Source organism: Stenella coeruleoalba (assembly GCF_951394435.1).
Source record: "Stenella coeruleoalba genome assembly, chromosome: 7".
Taxonomy (NCBI): domain Eukaryota; kingdom Metazoa; phylum Chordata; class Mammalia; order Artiodactyla; family Delphinidae; genus Stenella; species Stenella coeruleoalba.
This window is the reverse complement of record NC_137153.1, coordinates 88,628,610-88,650,007: the sequence shown is the minus strand read 5'-3', so window position 1 is coordinate 88,650,007 and position 21,398 is coordinate 88,628,610. Positions and strand designations below refer to the sequence as shown.

General features: G+C 50.5%; 1 protein-coding gene across 1 annotated transcript in view; it reads right to left on the bottom strand.

Annotated features, from left to right (window-relative positions):
- The window catches only part of CCDC180 (coiled-coil domain containing 180), a 55,544-nt gene extending 37,953 nt beyond the window's left edge, over positions 1-17,591 (bottom strand). Inside the window, exons 1-11 of the mRNA XM_079927683.1 lie at positions 17,196-17,591; positions 15,634-15,824; positions 12,774-12,862; positions 11,608-11,717; positions 10,504-10,632; positions 10,295-10,405; positions 10,080-10,175; positions 8,015-8,178; positions 6,536-6,655; positions 2,913-2,992; positions 281-369 (exon numbers count right to left, since the gene is read on the bottom strand). Coding sequence (XP_079783809.1) covers positions 281-369; positions 2,913-2,992; positions 6,536-6,655; positions 8,015-8,178; positions 10,080-10,175; positions 10,295-10,405; positions 10,504-10,632; positions 11,608-11,717; positions 12,774-12,862; positions 15,634-15,824; positions 17,196-17,264 — 1,248 coding nt within the window. The 5' untranslated portion in view covers positions 17,265-17,591. The remainder of the gene's footprint in view (positions 1-280; positions 370-2,912; positions 2,993-6,535; positions 6,656-8,014; positions 8,179-10,079; positions 10,176-10,294; positions 10,406-10,503; positions 10,633-11,607; positions 11,718-12,773; positions 12,863-15,633; positions 15,825-17,195) is intronic.
- Positions 17,592-21,398: the final 3,807 nt, after the last annotated feature.

Below are 21,398 nucleotides of genomic sequence, written 5' to 3'. Positions count from 1 at the left end.
ATAAATAAAGTGAAGTGATACAGAGGGTCAAGGGAGAAGGCTGAGGTGATCAGAGGGGGAAACTTTGTCCGTGGGGTCAGGGAAGGCTTCCTGGAGGAGGTCATGTTGGGGGCCACTGAGGGGTGGGTGGGAACAGCTGGGCAGAAGAGGGTCCAGGCTGAGGGAACAGCTTCAGAATGCCCAGAGGCCAGCGTGGAGGGAAAGCAGGGTGTGCGGGCTGGAGAGGGGCAGGGGCATGCCCTGTGCTCCTCTCCTCAGACGGGCCAGGAGGGGCACCCACCTTGCACTTCTGCACTTGGGCCAGGCACTCCTGCCAGGTCTTCTCATACTGCAAGCGGATCCGCATCATGCAGTCCACGTGGTAGGCGTCTCCATAGGTGGAAAAAAGATGTCAGCAGCTCTTCCAGAAGAAGAGGGGAGGTTGGCAAGAGGAGTTTCCCCGTCGCTCAGGGCAGAGGCTTCTCCCCAGCCAAGTGCCTCAATAGCGGGGATAATTTAGATCAGGGGCTGCTATCTCCCTCGCCTCAAAGTTCCTGACACCCCAAGATAAGGACCTCAAATGAGGAGCCACCTTTTTCTGTTCTGACCCTAATTCTTGACTCAGTTTCGAGGCTGGTGAAATTCTTTTGGGGGAGTTGCACCACGTCACAGAACAGTAACCAGGTGCAAATTAAGGAGCGTTTACAGATCATGTCTGTGGTGAATACCGTAAGAAGCGAATGGACTAGCGGAACATTCCAAAGCTGATGGATTGATTAATTGATTGATTGATCTTCTCCTCTTCCTCTGCCCTACTGTTTCTGGTTTATAGTCACCTCGGTGTATCTCTTGGTGTCTAAGATAAGGAACTGAAGTTTAATGTTCCTGGCAGTTCTAGAAACTGAAAGATAACACAAAGATTGTGTGGTGGTTGTTCCTTGACAAGGGCTGGGAGGAAGGCAGGCTGGATGGCAGTTAGAACACTGGCGAGGGTAGGGCTTCCCTGGTGGCGCAGTGGTTGAGAGTCCGCCCGCCGATGCAGGGGACACGGGTTCGTGCCCTGGTCCGGGAAGATCCCACGTGCCGCGGAGCGGCTGGGCCCGTGAGCCATGGCCGCTGAGCCTGCATGTCCAGAGCCTGTGCTCCGCAACAGGAGAGGCCATGACAGTGAGAGACCCGCGTACCGGAAAAAAAAAAAAAAAAGAACACTGGGGAGGGTAGATGTGTAGTGGAACTGGTGAGGAGAGGCCATAAAGCTGGTTTCTCCCATCCCCAGGGCCGCTGCCTCGGCTAGCACACCTCCACCCTTCCTATGAAGTCACTATGATGAAGCCCCACCCCGGGTCTCTGTGCTTCTGTTCCTGTACCCCTCTGATCCGTTCCCCCCTCTAACCTTATCACTCTCAGCTCAGAACCTTCCACTGGGTTCCCACTGCCTTCAGGATAAAGTTCAGCCTTCCGCACATGGCCACATGGCCAGCACAGTATGGCCCTCTGGCATCTTCCAGCCTCGCCTGCCACCTTCTCCTTTCCCTGAAGGCCCCAGCTCTGTCTGACCTCTCAGCCTCCCCACGTACTAGTCTTCCGGCTTAGAAAGCTCCCCTGACCCCTGGGCCTGGCTACCTGGTACTTGCCTTGCAGGTCTCAACTGCATGATCACTTCCTTGGCAAGGTGTCTTATAACCTTTAACCAGGCTGTGCCCCCAAATACACATTCATGTAGCTGGCCACCTGTCCACTCCCTGCTGTAACATCCTGCGTGGTCTGACTTCCGCTCTGGACTGGAAGCACTCGAGAGAGATCCACCCTGCTGGTTACCAGGGCCCAGCACCACACTTGTTCCTAGGAGGCGTCCAGTGAATGGCAGCCATTGCTATTATTTAGGGTCTCAGGACTCTTATGCTTGGTATTATAATATAATTATAATACCTTTGGAATTATAAACCCGAGAGCCCTGGGAGCAGTGGTGGGTACTACTAACCAAAGCACCCAGGTCAAGTCTGGCTGTGACACTTCCTTGGCTGTGTGACCTTGGGCAGGACACTTCACCTCTCTGTGCCTCTGAATCCTTCTCTATCACAGAGGGCCAATGACACCACTGACCTCACTGGGTTGCCTCAAAGGAGATTGAAATACTGTATTGAATATATCTTCTAGAGCAAGACTTGGCAAACTCTGCTAGATAGTAATATTTCCGGCTTTGAAAGCCATACAGTCTCTGCTGCAACCACTCATTTCTGCTGTTATAGAGCAGAAGCAGCCAGAGACAGTACGTAAACAAATGAGTGGAGCTGTGTCCCAATGACCCATATTTACTAACGGGCAGTGGCCTGTGGGCTGGAGTTTGAGGACCCTGGTTATAGAGAATTTCTAAACATTACTATTTATTCTTGAGCACTGAGTAAGCCAGCCACTGAACTATGACTGGACTGCAGGATTGCACGTGATTCTTACATCAACCCCACAAGGTAGGTACCTTTATTACTCCTCTTGAGATTCCTATTTTATGGAGGAGGAATTGGAGGCCAAGAGAGGCCATGACTTCCCCTAGGTCCCAGAGTGGGGACAGTGCACCTCATACATCCAGGGTCTGGCCCCTGAGCCGTCCTCACAGGTGGTCCTTGGAGCCATCCCTCTGGCTCCATGCTGTGGTCAGGGGTCAGAGTGTGGGACCAGCTGGGAAGTGACTTGGGAGGTGGTGGGAGGAGGAGGGGCTCTGCCAGGCAAGGTCTGGGGGTCCGAGATAAACCCTCAGAGCTTACTCTTCTCTCCACACCCCAACCCTTCTTCCCCAAGAGGGACTTGCCACCTACTCGTGAGTTTATAACAGACTCTCACATAAATGACTGGCTGACAGACTGAAGCTGCTACGAAGCTACTACTTGAGCAGAGTTCTGGTGACACTCAAGTGGGATCCCACAAACGTCACTCACCGAGGTGCTTATTCAGGGAGTTGAGAGTAGAACGCCATTCAGTCAGCTGAGCTTTGCTGTAATTGGGGGGCAGGAGGTCACTGGGGAAGGAAGATGTGACACGTGAGCCACACTTGAATAAAACATTCACTCACCAAAATTGGTAGCATCTTCAAGGAACACGGGTCTAGGGAAGTATCTACGTAAATACCGATGAAATGAGTGACCTGTTGGGGATTTCCTGGTGCCAAAAGCATACCTCGTGAAAAGGTCTAAGAACATTATTGAGCATGTTACTGAGAAAATAAAACTGAATTTTCCTAATGGAAAAAAACCAAATGGTTATCACACGACCCAGGAAGCCACTTGGAGGAACCTAATGAGAGATAACAATATAAAATGCATACAGAGTTTACGCATTAAGACAGTTCTTTAACAGTACTGTTTATAAACACTCAAAAAATCAAAAACAACCTTCATTCCAACAATAGGGACTTGTCTAAATAAAATACATGAATTCTCTTCTGTAGTCACTAAAAAGAGTGTAGCAGATTGAAAAATGGTCAGTATCGTTAGGTCTTCCCACCAGCAGGTGGAGTCTATTTTTCCACCCCTGGATCTGGGCTTGGCCATGAGATTTGCTTTGGCCAATGGGACACTAGCAAACATGACACAGAAAAGGCTTGGGGAAAGGGCTTATGCATTCCACTTGCCCTCTCTTGCTGTAGGGAGCTCTTCTGCCAGCACCACCACCATGCCTACAAGCCTGGATTAGCCTCCTGGAGGCTGAGGGAGCAAGTGGAGAGAGGCCCCAGCTGCCCCAGCTGAGGCTCCAGACACGGGAGTAAGGCCATCCAGCCCAGCCACAGGGAACTGCTCGGCCAGCTCACAGAATCATGAGAAGCAAAAAATGATTGTTGCTTTAGGCCACTAAGGAAGTTACAGGTGGTGTTTACTGATGTGGAAAAATGCGTATGACATGCTAGTTATTGTCCAAACCAGGACATTTTGCCAGTGAAAGGGGGATGAGATAAACAATTATGTCAGGACAAGACGTGTAACCCAGGATGGTCTTGGGCAGCCCCCTCATAGTGGGACAGTAAAGAGCAAAAGGTAGGTACAAGAGTGTGCAGGGCATAATCTCAAGTCTAAACATTGTACTAAATGCAATGTGGCATCCTAGATTGGGTCCTGGAACAGAAAAAGGACATTAGTGGAAAAACTGGTGAAATCCGAAAAAGTCTGGTGCTTACTTAATGGGAACTCATCAAAGTTAATTTCTTAGTGTTGACAAGTGTCCACGGGCAGTGTAAGATGACAACATTAGGGAAACTGGATTAGGAGTATACAGGAATTCTGTGTGCTACCTTTGTAACTTTTCTGTAAATCTAACATTACTCCAAAATGCAAATTTTATTTTTAAAAACTATTTTTAAATTACATGCACATATACTTACTGGGTCCAGGAAAATCCATGGGGAGTCTCCTGGGATTTTGGATAACTCCCTCTTGGGGCCCTGGGAATCTTAATAAGACTCCCCACCCCTCTGCCATCACTGCCCACAAGCCTGCAGAGGGCCTGGCATGCGCCGAAACAAGGATCCTCGCCGGGCGTCTGGGGCTCTGGGTCTACAGAGGAAGGCCTGGAGCTCTGGGCCGGGATGGGACGTGGGCGCTACATGTGATCCCATATGAGGCAGTTCCATGGAACAGCTCCTCGGGCATGATTAGAAGGCTCCCTAGCAGCCGCTGACTGGTCAAGGAAACATAGGTGGCGTCTACACAGTGTGCTTTGTGGGAGCTGCCCAGACCTCTTTGCACAAACACCACAAACCCAAACCTTCGCTCGACACTCACTGGAATTCTGTGATCAAGGCTTTGCAACTTTAAGTTGTGTGTTTAAGCATTGTGTTTGCAATGCTTCCAGACAGTGGGATTATGTCCTGACTTCACCTTTCTATATATTCCCACTGCTGGGTCCTATGTCCTATAAATGTGCTCTTGCCTCTGATTTCTTAGAATTGCCCCCACCTTCCTCCAGGCCAGGTCATAGCACACACCCAGCTCCACGCTCTGCCTGCAGACACTGCCATTATACAGTGTGTCCCAGCTTTGGCCAGAAGCATCAATGAATGCATTTTTCTCCAGGTCTTTGGCCCTGTCTCTCCCCTCCACTCAGGCAGCAGTCAGCCCCACATTCACAGCCTGTATGAGGGATGTGGTGGGGCATAAAAGACATCAGCCTAAAACCTTTCTGCATTTTGTCTGCAAAAGTCTAAGTTCTTAGGAGAGTCGAGAACACTGTTGAGGAGAAGGCATTTGTGGGAGTGGGCTGAGAGCCCTGGGGAGGAGGAGGGCGCTGGGGACCAGGACTGTCTCCTCACCCAATAGAAAGGGGCTGGGGGGAGGTGCAGACACAGCAGGATGGCGGGTGCCCGGCAGTGCCAGCCTGGCAGTACCACCAGCCTACTTCCTGGTGGCATCGTGGGCGCAGCTGCAAGACCCACATCTCTGGACAGCAACGGTTGCCTGGGTGTGAGGACTCGGGGGCTCAGAGCAGCCTCCTCAAGATTCCTGCGTCCTACAGTCTAGAAGCAGCAGCAGTTGCCCAGCTGCATGTGTGTGGACCAAACTCTGAGGACCAGACTCCCACCACCGGGTCTGGCTTTGGGTGGGATTCCGTAACTTTCCCTCAGTGGACAGGATCCCCAAGAAAGGCTAAGTTTTGCCCAGCTTTATGAACAGGGACTAAGTGGAGTCAGAGAAAATAACAAAAGCACTTTTCCTTGTGTTGAGATTTTTATCCACGTTAATTTCACACTGCATGAAAATGTGGCTGCACATGGGGCAGGAGATGCCAATCCTGAGGGAGTCCTTCTGGCTCACGGTGTGGGGGTCCTAATAGTCATTTACGTCCCAGGAGAACTTGAGCTCTGTGGTGGGGAGACGGGAAGAACCTGCATCTCAGCGTCCAACGAGGGACCATCCCAGCGTCCAAGGGACCAAGGAGGTGCACGGGTCCCAACACATGAAATGTCTTTGCCTTGCAGGACCACACAGGCTCCATCCTGCTGCTAAGGGTGGATGCTACAGGCTCCCCAGACGGTGGGCTTCCAGGGTCTAGAACATTCAGTATGCTCCCGCCAAAGAGCTTATCATGGGATCAGCTGGACCCAGGTGTGAGGGAAGCACCCACAGCCTCTGACAGGTCCCTGTCTGCTGGCAGCAGCCTCCTCATCAGCCTCCAAGCCTTCAGCTTCACTCATACCCCTCTACCCACCCTCCGAACTGCAGAGCTGATGGAGTCACTCTGCTCCCCACTGCCCTCAGGAAAAGTCTAGCCCCTGACCTGGCTCCTCCTTCCCCCGCTCCCCTCCGACCTCGCCCCTGCCATTACCCGCTTCCAAGCTCTTTGGCAGAACCACACTAAACTTCTTTCTGCAGCAAATGTGTCACGTGCCCTGTTGCCACTGGGGCTGGGACACCCCAGAACATGGACCCAGGCAACCAGTCCAGGATCAGAGAACTGGGAGATGGCCGGGTCTGGAGGACACCTCAGAAGAAAGGTCAACGCTGAGGACTGTGCCTGCCTCCCCCATGGACCCCCGAAAGGTGCCCCTCCCCAGCGGCCCCTCCTTCTGTACCAGATGGTGCAGAGATGGTCCAGCCGCTTTTGCTGCAGGGCGCTCTGGTTCTTAAACATGGTCTCCAGCTCCATCTGCACAGCTGGAGGAGTCTGGATCCTTTCACTGGCCATGAACTCACTGGGCGTCCAGACACGTCGGCACCATGCAGAGGAGGGGAGGGGCAAGGTGGATGGGAGAGAAGGGATGAGACCCACGGTAAGAACGTTCAGAACCCTAGCACCCGGACACCACTCCCAGCCCCTTCCCCTCCATCCGGGCATCTGAGGAAAGGAGGGAAGAAAGAGAGGGAAGGAGAGCGGGGGAGAGAAGAATGGAGGGACCAGCAGGCACAGATCAGGTGTGGGTCCTGACTGCCGCCTCCAGCTCTGTGACCTTGGGCAAGTTGCCCCCGCTGAATCTCAGTTTCCTCTTCTGTAATGGAGCTAATGACAGTACCTTCCTCAAGGAGTACTTGTGAGGACCCAGCAAGATAATGTGAGCAAAGCCCTTAGCACCGTGCCTGGCTCCTGGGAAATGCCCAGGAAATGTTAGCACCTGCCATCACTGCCGATGATGATTACTGACATCTTAACAACCTCCCAAGCCCACGCCCAGGCCGAGACAGGCACTTTCCACACAGCATCTTGTTGACCATCACTGAAACCCTATCACCAGTTCATCACGGCACCTGCAGAAAAAGGCTCTGTATGTTCAAGCCCTTGACCAAGGTCACAGGGAAAGTACAGGTGCAGCCAGACCTCAATACACTTTTCCTTCCTCCCCAGAGTCAGACTCTGGTGCTCTCCATCTAGAAATGCGGGCGTACAGATGGGCCTCCCACCCCCACGGCTACAGCACAGACAGACACTCTTTGGTGTCCTCAGACATCTTGGTCCCAAGAGTCCCTTTCTTAGCAAAAGAAAGCCTTCCTTACTGGCCAAAAGCTCCAGGACCCTTGTGTCAGCATTAACAAAAGTGCCATCTGGTGCAGGGAGCTTGGAGATGGGCCCTCTCTTCACCCTGCCTCCCATGGGTAAAACCTGCTACCACAGGGTGGGAAGTGTCCCAAGCCTGAGGGATGGCCATTCTCCTTGGCCCAGTAATAGTAAAGAGTGGGCAGTGGGCAGATAATCAGACTAACATTTTCAAACAGTTTGTACAGTGCTCAGAAAATGCTTATGAGAAAATGTGTACGAAGAAAATAAGATACAAATCTACATACGCAGTATGGGTCTAAAGAAGCCTGGGAGAAAATATACCAAAATATCAGCCGTGCTTCTCACCGTGGTGAGGAATTAATGGTGATTTTTAATTTCTTCCTTATACTTTTATCTATTTTGACTTTTAAAAAAGAGCACCTATTACTTTTACCACCAGAAAAAGCAAGAGCCTCTTAAAGTGACCACAAAGGGAGGGAGAATGTGCCCCCCTCGCCCGCCTATGCTGCCGCCCAGGGGGGCAGGGGGAGAGCCTCGGGTGGTGTGGGCAGCCACCGACCTGAAACCCTGCACCAGGTCCTCCTTCTTGAGAGCCTTCCAGGCATCCACCAGGCCCTGCCAGCGGCGGTGGCCATCGAGCTCCTGCTGCAGCGCGGCCTCCATCAGGTTGACGAACAGCTGGGCGAGGGCCCTCCGGTTGCCCAGCAGGGCGTGGTTTATGATCTGCAGTCACAGGTGGGCAGGCTCTAGATAGAGCGGGGGCTCTCCAAGGTCAGAACAAGGCTCAGTTGGACAGGGGGCTGGTGAGCTGCGGGCCGAGGGCCGAGCAGGGCCGTGGCGGCGTCTGAGGATTACTGTGGGGTCGCTGGGCACTCAAGGAAGCTGCCTGGGGCTCAGCAGCTACGGACATGACAAGGGTCTTTCCTGAAGGCTTAACCATGAACCCTGACCACGTGAGTTTCAACCCAGCTCCAAGGCCACCTCAGATGGTTTGTTTAAAAAGGTGATTCTAAGTTCACTGGAGTTAAGCACTTCAGCAGGCTTTCAGTGTTTAACTATTTTTTTTATAAATCTGTTCCAAAAGCAGAGTGCTCATGCTACCAGGGACCAGCCACATATGGTTGTGATGAGAACCAGTACCCAATTACCAAATGAGATCACAGCTAGGACATTCTTTGGCGGTCCTCCCAGCGGACCTCACCAGGGCACCTTTGGCATGGCAGTCGGGACGATTCTTCACTGTGTGACACTGTTCTGCCATTTAGCCTCTCCGCCCCCTTAAATGAGAGCAGCCTCTCCCAAGTCCCCCAAGGACTGGGACAGCCAAAAATGCCCCACACATGTCCCCAAGCCCTCTATGCACTGCCCTGGGGCAAGGGTGAGAACCGCCAAGCTCAGCAGGCAGAAATTTCAGTAACAATTTTCACTGAAAGCCGAGGTTTGATGCCGGCTGTTCCCAGCTCGGGGGCATTGGCAAGTACCTCCTGAACCTCCAATTCCGTAGCCATAATGTAAAGATGATGCCATTTACAGCACAAGGAACTGGTGAAGTTAAATGATAGATGCACACAGAGCAAGCAGAAAGTGCCAGTTGTTATGCGTACAATAAACACAGGAAAGTCAAATGTCGAAACTAAGTGGGACACTGTTAACTCTGACTCCCCTAATCGATCAAATGGCTCAAAGTTAGGAACTCCTGCTTGTCTCAAAATGAGAGCGGCCACTGCTGCGTCCTCTTATGTCATCCTCCCCCCAAGTACTGGTGTTTAAGCAACACTATCCTCATTTTATGGACACGGAATTCCAGGTGCTGGGGCTGAGTAATTTCAGGAACTTTCATGTCTGGGCAGTGGAGAGGGGGGCCTGTGCTCACTCTCTGTCTGTGCTTTGTCCAGGACCCCAAGGCACAGACCTGGGCTGGAGCCCATCTGTGATTCTGAACACTGTACTCCTTCTACCCTGCGTGCTGCCAGGAGGCCCATTAACCGGCAAGCCCAGCTTTCTGTACAGGACCTAGAAGCCTATGCAAGAGAATGTACCTCTGAGTAGCCAAAAGAAGTGTCCTTTCATGAACAACCTTGATTTTCTTGTATTTTTTTTATCGCAAAGGAAGCATTTGGAGGAGGCTGAGGGTGTGGACAGAGAAGCAGTGGGGACAGAGCCAGAGGAGCAGGCATGGTTCAGCAATAGACAGACAGCAGGAGGAAAGACAAGAACCACTAGAAAAACTAGACATACAGGGCATGCTGAGGTCACTTATGAGTGCACACACCACCCTGAGACCACAACAGTTGTGAGATCATGCCTCTGTCTTGTAGCACACATAGCATTGCACATGGTAGCTGAGACACGGCCCCGTAGGTGCTCATAAAATTGGCATTGGTCACACTGATGACACAGTATTAGGTTAACTGGCAGGGAACATGGCAGGGAAGCATAAAATGTACTAGAGAGATTTCTATTGAAAATACTTAACAGAGACTCTAGTTCTGAACTCAAGTAGCCAACCTGAGTTACTTGGAAATGTTGTATATGAGAAGCCCATCATTCCTGAGACCCAGGCTCTAGGGCATCCTGGGGTCCTGCTCCCGCGGGCTCATCCCCTGCACGTGAAAATCACTCACCGTGGCTTCTTTATTGATCAGCCTGTACACGTCGGGCTGCATGAGGTAGGAAGTTTTCTCTATGATTTCCACATATTTCTTCAACACACTTTTTAGCTAGAAATGACAAGGCACCACAGTGAGTGACTCCCTTCTCCTGGAGAACTAAAAACAGGTGATGACTCACAAATCCCACAAGTGAAAATCACCAAGAGCACATCTGGAGGCCAACTCACTTTATCTGCCCGGGAGAACTCAAGAGAGTGCAGCGTCTTATCCAGCTCCTTGATCTCCTGCTTCTGGAGCAGGAACTTCTCGGCCACCTGATCCCGCAGCTCCAACAGGGTCTGTGCCAAGAAGTTTGGGTCAGGCTGGGAGAACAGGTGGCAGGGAAGAAAGGAGCAGGACACAGGTAGGGTGGGTCCCGCCACGAGGGGACCCCTACTTGGATGGTGTAGTCTTCAAGGTTGCTGTCGTTTTCCACCTTTTCGAAGAGATTGTTGATGTCTTCGTCAGACTCAGCCAGCTTTTTTAAAAGACGGGCTCCTGGCTCCACGATGAGAGGTTCCATTTCCTAAAACAGGCCAGGAGGGTGAGGGCTATGGTATCAACACCCCTGGGACGGGAAGGACCCCCCCAACCCTATAGTACGGAAGTGCCAGCTGCAGTCCTCTCTCAAAAACAGTAACTCTTACCTAGACCTGAAGAGTTCAGATTTACTAACTGTTCACAGCCAGAGCACAAGGGCAGCACTATTCGGGACACACGCCATGTGTGAGGCCTTGTCCTCAGACTCACTTGGTCCTCATCATAGCCTGCAAAGTACGTGCTGACCTTATGCCTGGCCCATGGTTGGAGCTCAACAAATATTCATTAAAGAAGTGGCCAGTGAAATAATTCCAAGAGTACTTCAGATGAGGAAACTGAGGCTCAGTTCGGTTGTGTGACCAAAGCTGCTGAGCTCATGGTGACAGCAGAGCTCAAGTCCAGTTGGGATACATCAGGAAAGTGATAAGCTGGCAGGGAGAGCACCTTCTTGGTGCTCTGGGTCTGTGACCAGCTCCCGGAATCCAGGGAACTCAGGGAGAAAGTGGTGAGTGTGATCCGGGGCCCAGAGAGGACCCGAAAGGGTAAGATTCCAGGGATTAGTCTGGTTAGAGGTCTCTGGAGAGGAACAGTGAGCCAATTGAGGGTAGTGCCTAAGGGTCAGGCCGTTTGGCCCCTTGTTAGTAGGACTGAGCAGGGAGATCAAAGACTGGGCTTTAGCATCAGATCCAGAGTCCAGTTCCCACTTGGCCCTTACGTGCCTTATCAGGCAGGACTTTCTGGGCCTCACCTGTAAACTGGAGGTTATAACAGTACCTGACATATAGAGTTCTGCTCATAATCAGAACTTGTAGCAAGCCATCCAAACATGGCTACTACGATTCTGTTTACACTTGGTGAGCCACTGAGGACCTGGGAGGTGGGGCGGCGGGCGCTGTGCAGAGTCCACCCTCCCCTTGGAATGGCCCAGGAACAGAAGGCAAGCGAGAGGGAGAATTCTCACCATCCCAATCTGATCGATCTCCTCCTTAAAGCTGGCCAGAGCACTCTCATAGCTCCTCCTCTTGTAATCCTCTCGCCCTTGAAGGGTGATGGTGCTGAACCTCTCAGGAACTGGGGGAGAACAAGGGAGGTGATGAGCTTGCCCTCAGAGCTCCAAGGTGAGGTCAGAGTACCCAGGAAACGACAGCAAGGCAGCAAGTGCCTGGGTTCAGGAGATGGCCCCCCAAAGCAGGCCGGCAATGTCAGAGACTTAAGGAAAAAGAAGGTGATCCCTAAGTGCTGTAGGGAATTAAGTCTTACATATACAGTTAAATGCTCAAAAAAAGTTCCAAATGGTATGTATAGAATAGGAACATTTAGGGTTTTTTTAAAAAGTTTTATAGAAGAAAACACATACACAGATAAGAATTACCAACACTTATCAGCACTTACCATTCACGAGGTATTGTTCTAAATCAGTTACTCCTCAGGATGAAGCCAAGAGGCAGGTTCTATTACCGACCACTTAATAGGACACTCAGGCATGGGGGTCCAAGACCAAAGGCAGTCAGAGGCTCAGCAGGGGTTGGCATGTGGGCCCTCTGCTCTAGGGTCTGTGAGCCCACCCTGCACTCTGCTGTCCTCTGAATACAGGTGGGACCCGGGGCACTATGTGGTTTCATGGGCGGTGGGCACTCTTGGGCGGAGAAAGGGGCTATTGTGGAGGTGGAGTTTTCACCTTCTGCTTTATCTCCTTCCTTTTTCTATAGTGAGCATATATTACTTTTTTAATTACAAAGAAAAAGAGCCTCCGTATCCGGATAAAGTCAAACCAGGGTAATGTGATACAGATTGAAAAACCCTCCTGTGAAATCACAGAAGAGCGAGCTACATCCTTTACCAAATGGTTTCATCAGGAAACGCTGACTGTGCAGGCAGTACCTCCCCCCACCCCCACCCCCCCAGCTCCCTGCGCTGGGGAGAAGGTTCAGGGGAAATGCTTCAGAGGCAAAGGCCCAGGGGAGAGGGGCGGGGTGGAGAGGTGGGCTCCAGGGAAGGCCCTCTATGATGCTGAACAGAGGAACAGCGGGACCTTCAGATGCTTCTATGTTAGCGCTTCCAGGAGCTCCCCACAGAGCGCTCTCTGGCCCAGGCCATGCCTGCCCTCACGCCTGAACATCGGCTCACCGGGGGCGTCTGGGAGGCCCCGCACTTCTCTGGCAGCAGTGCTGTTCTCACTCTCTTGAGCTTTCTCCTTCTTGGCTATTTCCTTTTCCCTGAGGCACAAGCAGAGGAAAACAATAACCAACACCCCCTACCACACACCCCCCTCCCCACCCCGCACTGCTCCCCTCCAGGGTAGCTCTGGGTCTCCAGAGACACCCTGGGAATTGGTAATAGTCCGGGCCCACTGATGCCAAAATGCCCTGAGGATGTGCCCCCAACAAACACTGCCTGGGCATCTGCTGCCAGCAGACACCACAGTTCTCAGGTGAGAAGCTGGGGTCTGCCCTCAGGGATCTTGCTCCATTCTGGCCGCACAACAAGTGTGAGTGGTGGGCAGGAGCCATTTTCCACATGTGGAAACTGAGGGCCACAGGGGGCCTGGCCAACCTGGGAAAGCCAGACTGGGGCTAAGCATTCAGCACGCTCCTCATCTGCTTCTTCAACAACCCATCCTATGAGGCAGCCAGGGTAACCCTGTTGTCCAGGATGGGGGATGAGGGAGGGAAGTCACTGGACAAAGTGGCGCTGGGATTCCCAGATCCCTGCACGTGATGCCAAGGTCCATGGTTCATGGGGTCTGGGTGTGGGAGGAGAGAGCTGGGATCCCAGGACAAACTCTCTCAGCAGGGAGGACCAGGTGGGTGAGCACGACCTCAGCTTTGGAATAAAAATCCCTTAATGTGCTGCCCACAGGGCAAGCGCCACAGAAATGCAGCAGTTCTCAGTGACGCCTGCCATTCCTCGGGGCCCTGACATGTGCAGCACTTTCCAGACTTTCTCTTATGTAGTCCTCATGGCACACCTACCACCAAGGAAGACCGCAGGGCCTGGGTGGCAGCTGATGGGGCCCAGGCTGGCCCTCCAGAGGGGGGTCTCTCAGCCTTGTCAACCAAATGCCCCTGGACTAAGGTGGCCCCACTAGGGCCTGGGTGCCCCGACTATGGGAGCTGCTAACAGCTCTGGCTTCTTGGCCACTTGTCCCAGGAACTTGGGGGCTTGGTTTACACTAGTGGTGATCAACCCGTACCCGAGTTTCTCTTCCACCCACCAGAGGTCCTGTCCTGTGTGAATGAATGCACAAGTTGACCGGTTTGGCTGGCCAAATTTTCAAGGAGGGGACAAGGCACCCCAGAGAGGTGCCGATGCTGAGTCAGTGATCCCAGTCGCTTTGAGGGTGGCAGGGCCTGGTGGGTTATAAGCACATCTCTCTTCTTGTGTCCTTGTCTGTCTGTGCCAGGAAGCCAGCACAACGCCAGCGCCCTCCATGAGAAGTGCCTTTCCCCAAACAGTGTCCTGTGGGTGCCAAGAGTGCCTGACTGATGTTATACCCAGTTATGCGGAGGATAGGTGGTTCTAGGCTAAACTCTGGGGAGGAGGGGACCCTCGGGAAGCACAGGGAGATGTCAGGAGTCCCTGAGTCTGGTAGAAAACAGGTCAGCTGAGAGGGGCCTGGGACCCCTGTAGGAGGCAGAGTCACAGCCAGGCTGCACAAGACTACCCTCCCAGGAGGTGGGAGGGAGCGTGGTCAGGTTCCAGCTGTGTGTGCCTCTGGATCCCTGCATGGGGCATCAGGGACAGGGCTGGAGAATGCTGACCTCCAGTCTGTGCCTGGGTGGTCAGTGGGTTTGCCCAGCTGTTCAGGGTGCTGAGTGTCAGAAGCCTCAGGTGACCTTTTCCTGGGAAAATTCAAAGGGCAGGGCAGAGACTTTTACCCGGTCAATCCCTGCTCCAATGGGGGTTAAAAGGAACACAAAGGCAGATACAGCAGGACTGACTTCCTGTCCCAGAGTCCCAGACTCGAGAAGGTTTATGGCTGGTGCAGAGCTTAACGAGCCTAAGGGAAGCCCAGTTCCTGATACATTCTCCAAAGTGCCCCGTGAGGAAGCACTTTTCCTTTTCCTTTCTGTTCCTTTCTCCCTGCTTGAGGAGTTTAAGCTCAGGGAGCTGAAACGGCATATGCTCAGGAATTCAAGTTCAACTTCTGAACTCGGAGGTTCAGAAGGAACTCCTGATCTCCCTGTCCCAACCCCACTTGCTCCCATCTCAGGGAATGGCACCTCTGCTGTCCACCCAAGCACTCAGGCCAAAGACCTAGGACTCTCAAGAGCCCTCTCCTCCCACCCAATCTGTCACCTAGTCCCACGGGTTCTGCCTCCAAGATAAACCTGAAATGCCCTGTGTCCCTCTCACAGCCCCACAGAGCTTGCGTGGACTGTGGTGGCCTCCTCCCTGGCCTCCCTGCCTTTCCTTACAGCCCCCCATGTTCTACACACCGCACAACCTGAAGGCCTTAAAAATGCAAATCAGCTGTTCACTTCAGTACAGTCCAAAATACGGACTGTAGCCTGCAAATCTCTCCTGGCCTCATCTCCCAGCCCTCTCCGCAGGCCCGCTGACTTCTTCAGCCTTCTGAACAGATAAGCCGGTACTGTCTCAGAGCCCTGCTCCGTGTTTCCTTTCCTCATCCTCTCATCTCAGCTGAGGCCCCTCCTCAGACAGCTTTCCTGACTCCTGTCCCACCACCCTGTCCTCGGTGTCAGAGGCTTCCCCGCTTTGGGGAGACCTGCTTATTTATGTACTGTTGAAGCCTCAAGTTCCAGGAGGTTGGGATCCGCATACCCAGTGCCCCGGCGAGGGAGAGGGCGGAAGAGAGGGAGAAGCAAACAACCCTGCAAAGTAGGTGTTATTACCGCTCTCTCTCAGGGGAGGTACCTGGGACTTCATTCCTATCTGGTACTCATCTTGTGTGAGCTCTTTTTGAGTTTTTGAAAATTCTAACCACCCCTAGTGTGTGGGATGTGGCCTGGACAGCAGGACCTACCTGTAGAGAACAGGGTTTTCTGTGACCCAGTCATTGGGTAGGCTGTGCGCCCACTTCCGCTGCCGAGGAGACATCATCTCCCCTTCACGAATATCCATCTTCGTCATCAAGAGCTTCCTGCCATCCTTTGGGGCCATGGAACGCTCCATAGTTCGCTTCCTGGTGGATGCCAGGGAGTGGACCAGCTGTACCTAAATCCAGGAAGGTCCAGGTTAGGGGGATCAGAACTGCAGACTTCCCAGCACCCAGGCTGACTGCACTGTCTTGGTCAAGTGGGAGCCAGCCAGCAGGAAGGCACTTTGAGGGAGGCCTGCAACCCCAGGGCACACTCCATGCAGGTGGGCTCTCCCCTCCCCATATCAGTCATTCAGCCATTTCTAGGAGGGCATCTTTTAAGAAATTTTAATGAGGACCAAGATGCTCATCCCCACATTTTTATAATCATAAGGAATTGGAAAAATGGAACTGTCCAACAATAGGAGATTGGTTGAGTAAACCCAGTATGACCCTTCAGGTGAATGTTAGGAATTTATTAAAAATGAGACTTACAAAGGATTTTTTATGACATGAGGAAATGCTCAGGATATGATATACCATAACGTATATCAATTAAGAGCATAAATTAAGGGAGTTCCCTGGTGGCCCAGTGGTTAGGATTCCAGGCTTTCACTGCCGTGGCCCAGGTTCAATCCCTGGTCAGGGAACTGAGATCCCACAAGGAGTGTGGAAGGGCAAAAAAAAAAGTATAATTAAAATTATAACCAAAATTATACATTATAATCTCAAAACTTTAAATGCATGGAGAAATGACAAGGAGAAAATAACCCAAACGTTAAGAATCGTTGCTTCTAGGGCGCAGGATCATGTGAGTAATTTGTTCCTTTTGTTTCTTTATGCTATTATAATTTCCAAGCCTTCCACAGAGAGCATTATTTAGGGCTCAAAGTAGGAATAAAAATCCCTTTTAAATAAGCAGTACACAACTTCAAAAGAAGGGTTTGAGTCTGTGTGTTTCTTTTAAGATATTGTTTCATCTGTGCAGTTTTTTATAGATGACAAGGCAATGCCAACAACCTATATGGCTGTCAAGAGGGCATTATTACCTTAATAAATTATGGGAAGTCCTAGGTCAAAAACTAAGCAGCCACTAAACATCGTGAAGTTCGTGAATGTGCAGTGACAAGGAAAGGTCTCTGGGATAATTTAACCAGGGAAAAAGTAGGTTTTAAGACACTGCTATAGAATCAAACCCAGTTTTTAAACAGAAAAATAAGAAATGCTTTCATGCTAGGTAAAAGCTCCAGGACACCCAATGGCTAATTCTGGCTATTTCTGAGTAATTTAAATTAAATTTAATTTAATTTTCTAATTTTCAGAAACAGACATTCTAATTTTGTATCCTTACATTTCAGGAGCCAATAAGAATTATTTTTAATCTAAGCAATTTCAAAGCCCTTATTTCATTAGATTCCAGGCAAAGAAGTCTTCAGAGGGAGGGAAGTTTCCAGGGGGCCGGAGGGAAGCGGGGGGCAGGAAAAGGGGGAACAGAAGGACAGGCTTACCTCAGCCTCGAAGATCTGCTGGTAGACATTCCCGCTGGGAATTTGGGTCACCTTCCCCACTGAGGACATCTTGGCCTCTGGCTGGACACCCCTGCAGGGAAGCTGTTGCCTGGGGTTTGGTCTCTATTAGACCCGGACGGATACTGACAAACCTCCCCCTACCCCTCCGAGGACAAGGCTCCCCAGGCAGACAGGCTGGCCGGGTCCACGGGGGCTGAGACTCCTCTACCCTGGGAGAAAGCATCAGGGCCCCTCTCAGGCCTCAGGGTTCTTACTTTAAAAGAAGAAGAGGGGGAGGGGTGCGAAGAAGCAAAAGGGAAACAAACCTCAGGCAAGAACCTAACTGGAACTCACTGAGAAGGTCGGCTCTCCCAGCCACGCCAGGCGCAAATCCGAGGCTGACTTTGGGGACAAAGAATAATAGCTATTGCTTGCGCTTCACTCTCTCAAGCTCTTCCGGGAAAAGTCTACGTGCCCAAGGTATCAGCTGGGATTTCAACCCGGCCTTGAACCCCCAACTGGCGCAGAACGCGGTTCGAGGACTTCCCCCGCACCCCTCCCCCCCTAACAAAGGACACCTGGGTAGGAGAACGTGGAGGGAGGGAGCGGCCTGATTCTGGCCACGCTCATTAGGCACCTACTGTATGCTGAGAAGCCCAGCAGGCTCCTCTCACGCCTGCCCCACAAGCCCATCAAGGAGAAGGGGCAGTCTCAGGGTAGGCCCTCTAAGCCCCGCCAAGTGGAGGCAGGCCCTGCGCCCAGCGACCCGGCCGCGCCCGCACCTGCACCAGCAGAAAGCACCACTCAAGTCCAACCTCAACTGCAACTATACACACTTGGTCTCCAAGGCAACGCAGAGGGGCGGGAGCTCCGTTGGCCCCGCTCTCACGCGCTTTCCCAGGAGGAGGCGGGTTGCCCTTAGCGACGGGGAACCCCCCTCGTGGAGTAGTGAAACTCCTGCCAGTTTCTCTGTGCAGGAGATACCTCAGGGCTGGCAGGAGCTTCCAGAGAAGCACATTGAATATTCCGAAAATTAGCAGGAGACAGGAGATGCATCTCTGAGCCATTGCGGTCAAGAAAAACCATCCTATCTTCTTTGTCTTGGTTAAAACCAATCTCTGCCGGGAAGTAGCATAGATAGTGCATGGCTATAAATAAGAAGTGGAAAGCATCTCTAAAAGAGACCATCTCTTTCTCAGACTAAAAGAGGTTGAAGGGCTCAGAATCCAGGCCTCAGGCTTGAATGGAATTATAATTAAAAGGCTAATTTATGTGACTCTTTGAGTTCCATTCACCCAACTCACCACTGCTGCATAACCCTCCTAAAATACAGCTCTGAGGTACCCACTCTCCTGCTCACCAGCTCTGCAGCCCCTACCAAACCCAGCCCACAGTCCCTAGATGACCTCAGAGGCCCCCCGCATCTGGGTCCCGCCCTGACTCTCCCTGCTTTAGCAAACTCCTCACTCTTCCTACATCTGCCACTGCCCCCTGCCCTTCCTCACCCTGCTCCTCTGCTGGGATCCTTCTGTTTCCACACACCCCAAACCCACCCATACTTCCAGCCACTGCCAGTGACAAGATCCCCCCCACTCATTCTGACCCTCATCTCCCCTTCCTCACCCCGTCACCTGTCCTTTCCCTGAACGGGCTTGTACGTTGGTCGCTGTCAAATGCAGGAGTTCAGGGCATCCTACTGGAAGGGGTTTTCTGAGGGGCAGGTGTGCCCTCCTAACTTTCGTCCAGCTTCCACTGCCCTCAGCAGTGTCCTGCACATTATTCAGACACACTGAGTGCTCCCTGGTAAATGCACGAATGCCCGGAGTGTCCTGGTCTGACTCTCCCAGAGTTGGCTCTTTCCCACACACGCACCCAGAGTCCTGCACGGCCAGGGCTGAAGATACTTGTGGCTGACACTGAACCTGGTGAGGGTTTCCTATAGGTGTGGGATTCCTGACTCCTCAGAGAATCCCTCCCCTCAGCAGGGATCCCTATCCCAATTGCTCATAAATGCTCCCTATGACAACTTCCTTGAATAAGTGATCATTCTGTCCAGACTAATTTCAGAAATTAAGAAACAGTGAATAGAAACCCTTTTATTCCCCTTCTTTGGTCCCAGGTTTTATTAACAAGGTGAAATATTGTAACAAGTGATTGGACTAATTTTAGCTGGAAACAGAGAAAGTATATTTAAGTGAGGTTAAGGGTGAAAAACACAATAAAAAATAGGAAGTGTCCAGGAATTATTTGCAGTTAGCGAGATCTCTGTCTTGTCTAAGAGGCCTGTTGGCTTGGCCCTTCTACATCAGAAACTGTGTTTTCCCTGCTCAGATAGATGCTTTCTGGGTTCCAAGTAAGCAACACACATTGTTTAAAATAGAAAAAAAATTGAATGGCGAAAATAAAAATAACCCATAATATCACCACTGAGAATTTACCTTCCTTAATTCCCAAGTTTCTGGGCTTTTGTATTTGAGTTTGGATCAAACATGGAAATTTGTGTTTGGCTTTTGGATGGCATTTGTATTACCCTCCTAACTCTACAATATTCTAACTGGAAAGAATAACCAGCTAGAGATTATCTGGTGAGTCCACCTCCCGTGTTAGAGATGGGCAAAGAGGTGAGAGACAGGGAATGGAAGGAGTGAAGCCAAGCCTTTGGACTCTTTTTCCTGCACCTCAACGTTGTATCTTCCCCCTCAGTCTTCACTTTGAAAATGTCTCTTGACTTGAACTTCATGCTTTTCCTTCCTCTTCCACAGTCCATCGTCCATCTTCTCCATAGTCCATAGAAAGAAAACCAACAAGGACCACCTCAAGAGCTAATATTTATTGAGAGGGTTTAATACTCTCAATAACTATGAGAGGGGTACTGTAATTAGATGAAGAAACTGAGGCTCAGAGAGTTGGTAACTTGGCCAAGATCTCCAAGATAGGAAGTGATTAAATCCAGGATGTGAATCTTGACCATGTAATTCCAGAGTTTTGAACCAAACACTACATCATCTGATCTTGGGACTAACCAGAAAAAAAGTTCTGGATCCAACTGATAGGATTTGTGTGTTGAACTATAGCACACATACCGAAAAGTGCGGAAATCATAAGTGTATAGCTTAATATATCATCCAGTGGGAATACACCTGGTAACCAGTACCCACAAGAAATAGAACATTACCAGCTCTCCAGGAGCCCCCTTTATGTACCCATCCCAAGTCACTGCCCTCTCCTCCCCAAGGGTAACAAATATTCTAACTCATGAATTAGTTTTGCTTGTTTTTGAACTTAAATGGAATAATACAGAATGTACCCTTTTATGTTGGACTTCTTTCATTATGTTTGTAAGTTTCAAAAATATTTTTGAATGTGGCTGTAGTTCATTTTTATTTCTGATATCCCATTACCAAAAATATAACCCATCGTATTTATCCTTTCTATTATTGACGCACATTTGGGCGGTTTCCAGTTTAGAGAATTACCAAATAATGCTGCTCTGAACATTCTTTTGCATGGTGAACATATGTAGGCATTTCTATTTCTAGTCTATTCATATTTTCATATACTTAAGGCTATTCACATTTCTTTTTCCGTGAACTGTGGGTTCATGTCTTTTGCCAATTTTTCTACTGTGTGTCTATTCTTTTTCTTATCAATTTCTAGGAACTCTTTGTATATTGGGCATGTGAGCCCCTTTGTAATATGAATTACAAATATTCACAGTTTATCATTTCTTCCTTTTTATTATGATGGTTTGGATTGGGTTTTCTTTGGTGTTTTTATTTGTTTGTTTGTTTTGCTATGTATTGTTAAGATGTTACTTCTCCCCAAATTGATCCATAGATTTATACAATCACAATAAAGTATCTCAGCAGATGTCTGGTGGACACTGACTATTTGATTTCAAAATTTCCATAGAAGTACAAATGGCCAAGAATAGTCAAGACAATTCAAAGAAGAATAAACTTAAACAGCTTACACGACCAGATATTAAGCCTTAGAATAAAGTTACAATCATCAGGGCAATGTGCTGTAGTAGCACAAGAATAAACACAAAGAGAAACAGAGAGTCCAACTCAGACCCACACATACGAACATTTATGTTGTATATACTAAAGAGGCCCGGCAGAGCAATGGGGAGAGGATAGTCTTAGTAAACAGCCCAGGGTCGCTAGTTATCCATATGGGAAAGAAATTAATCTTGACTCC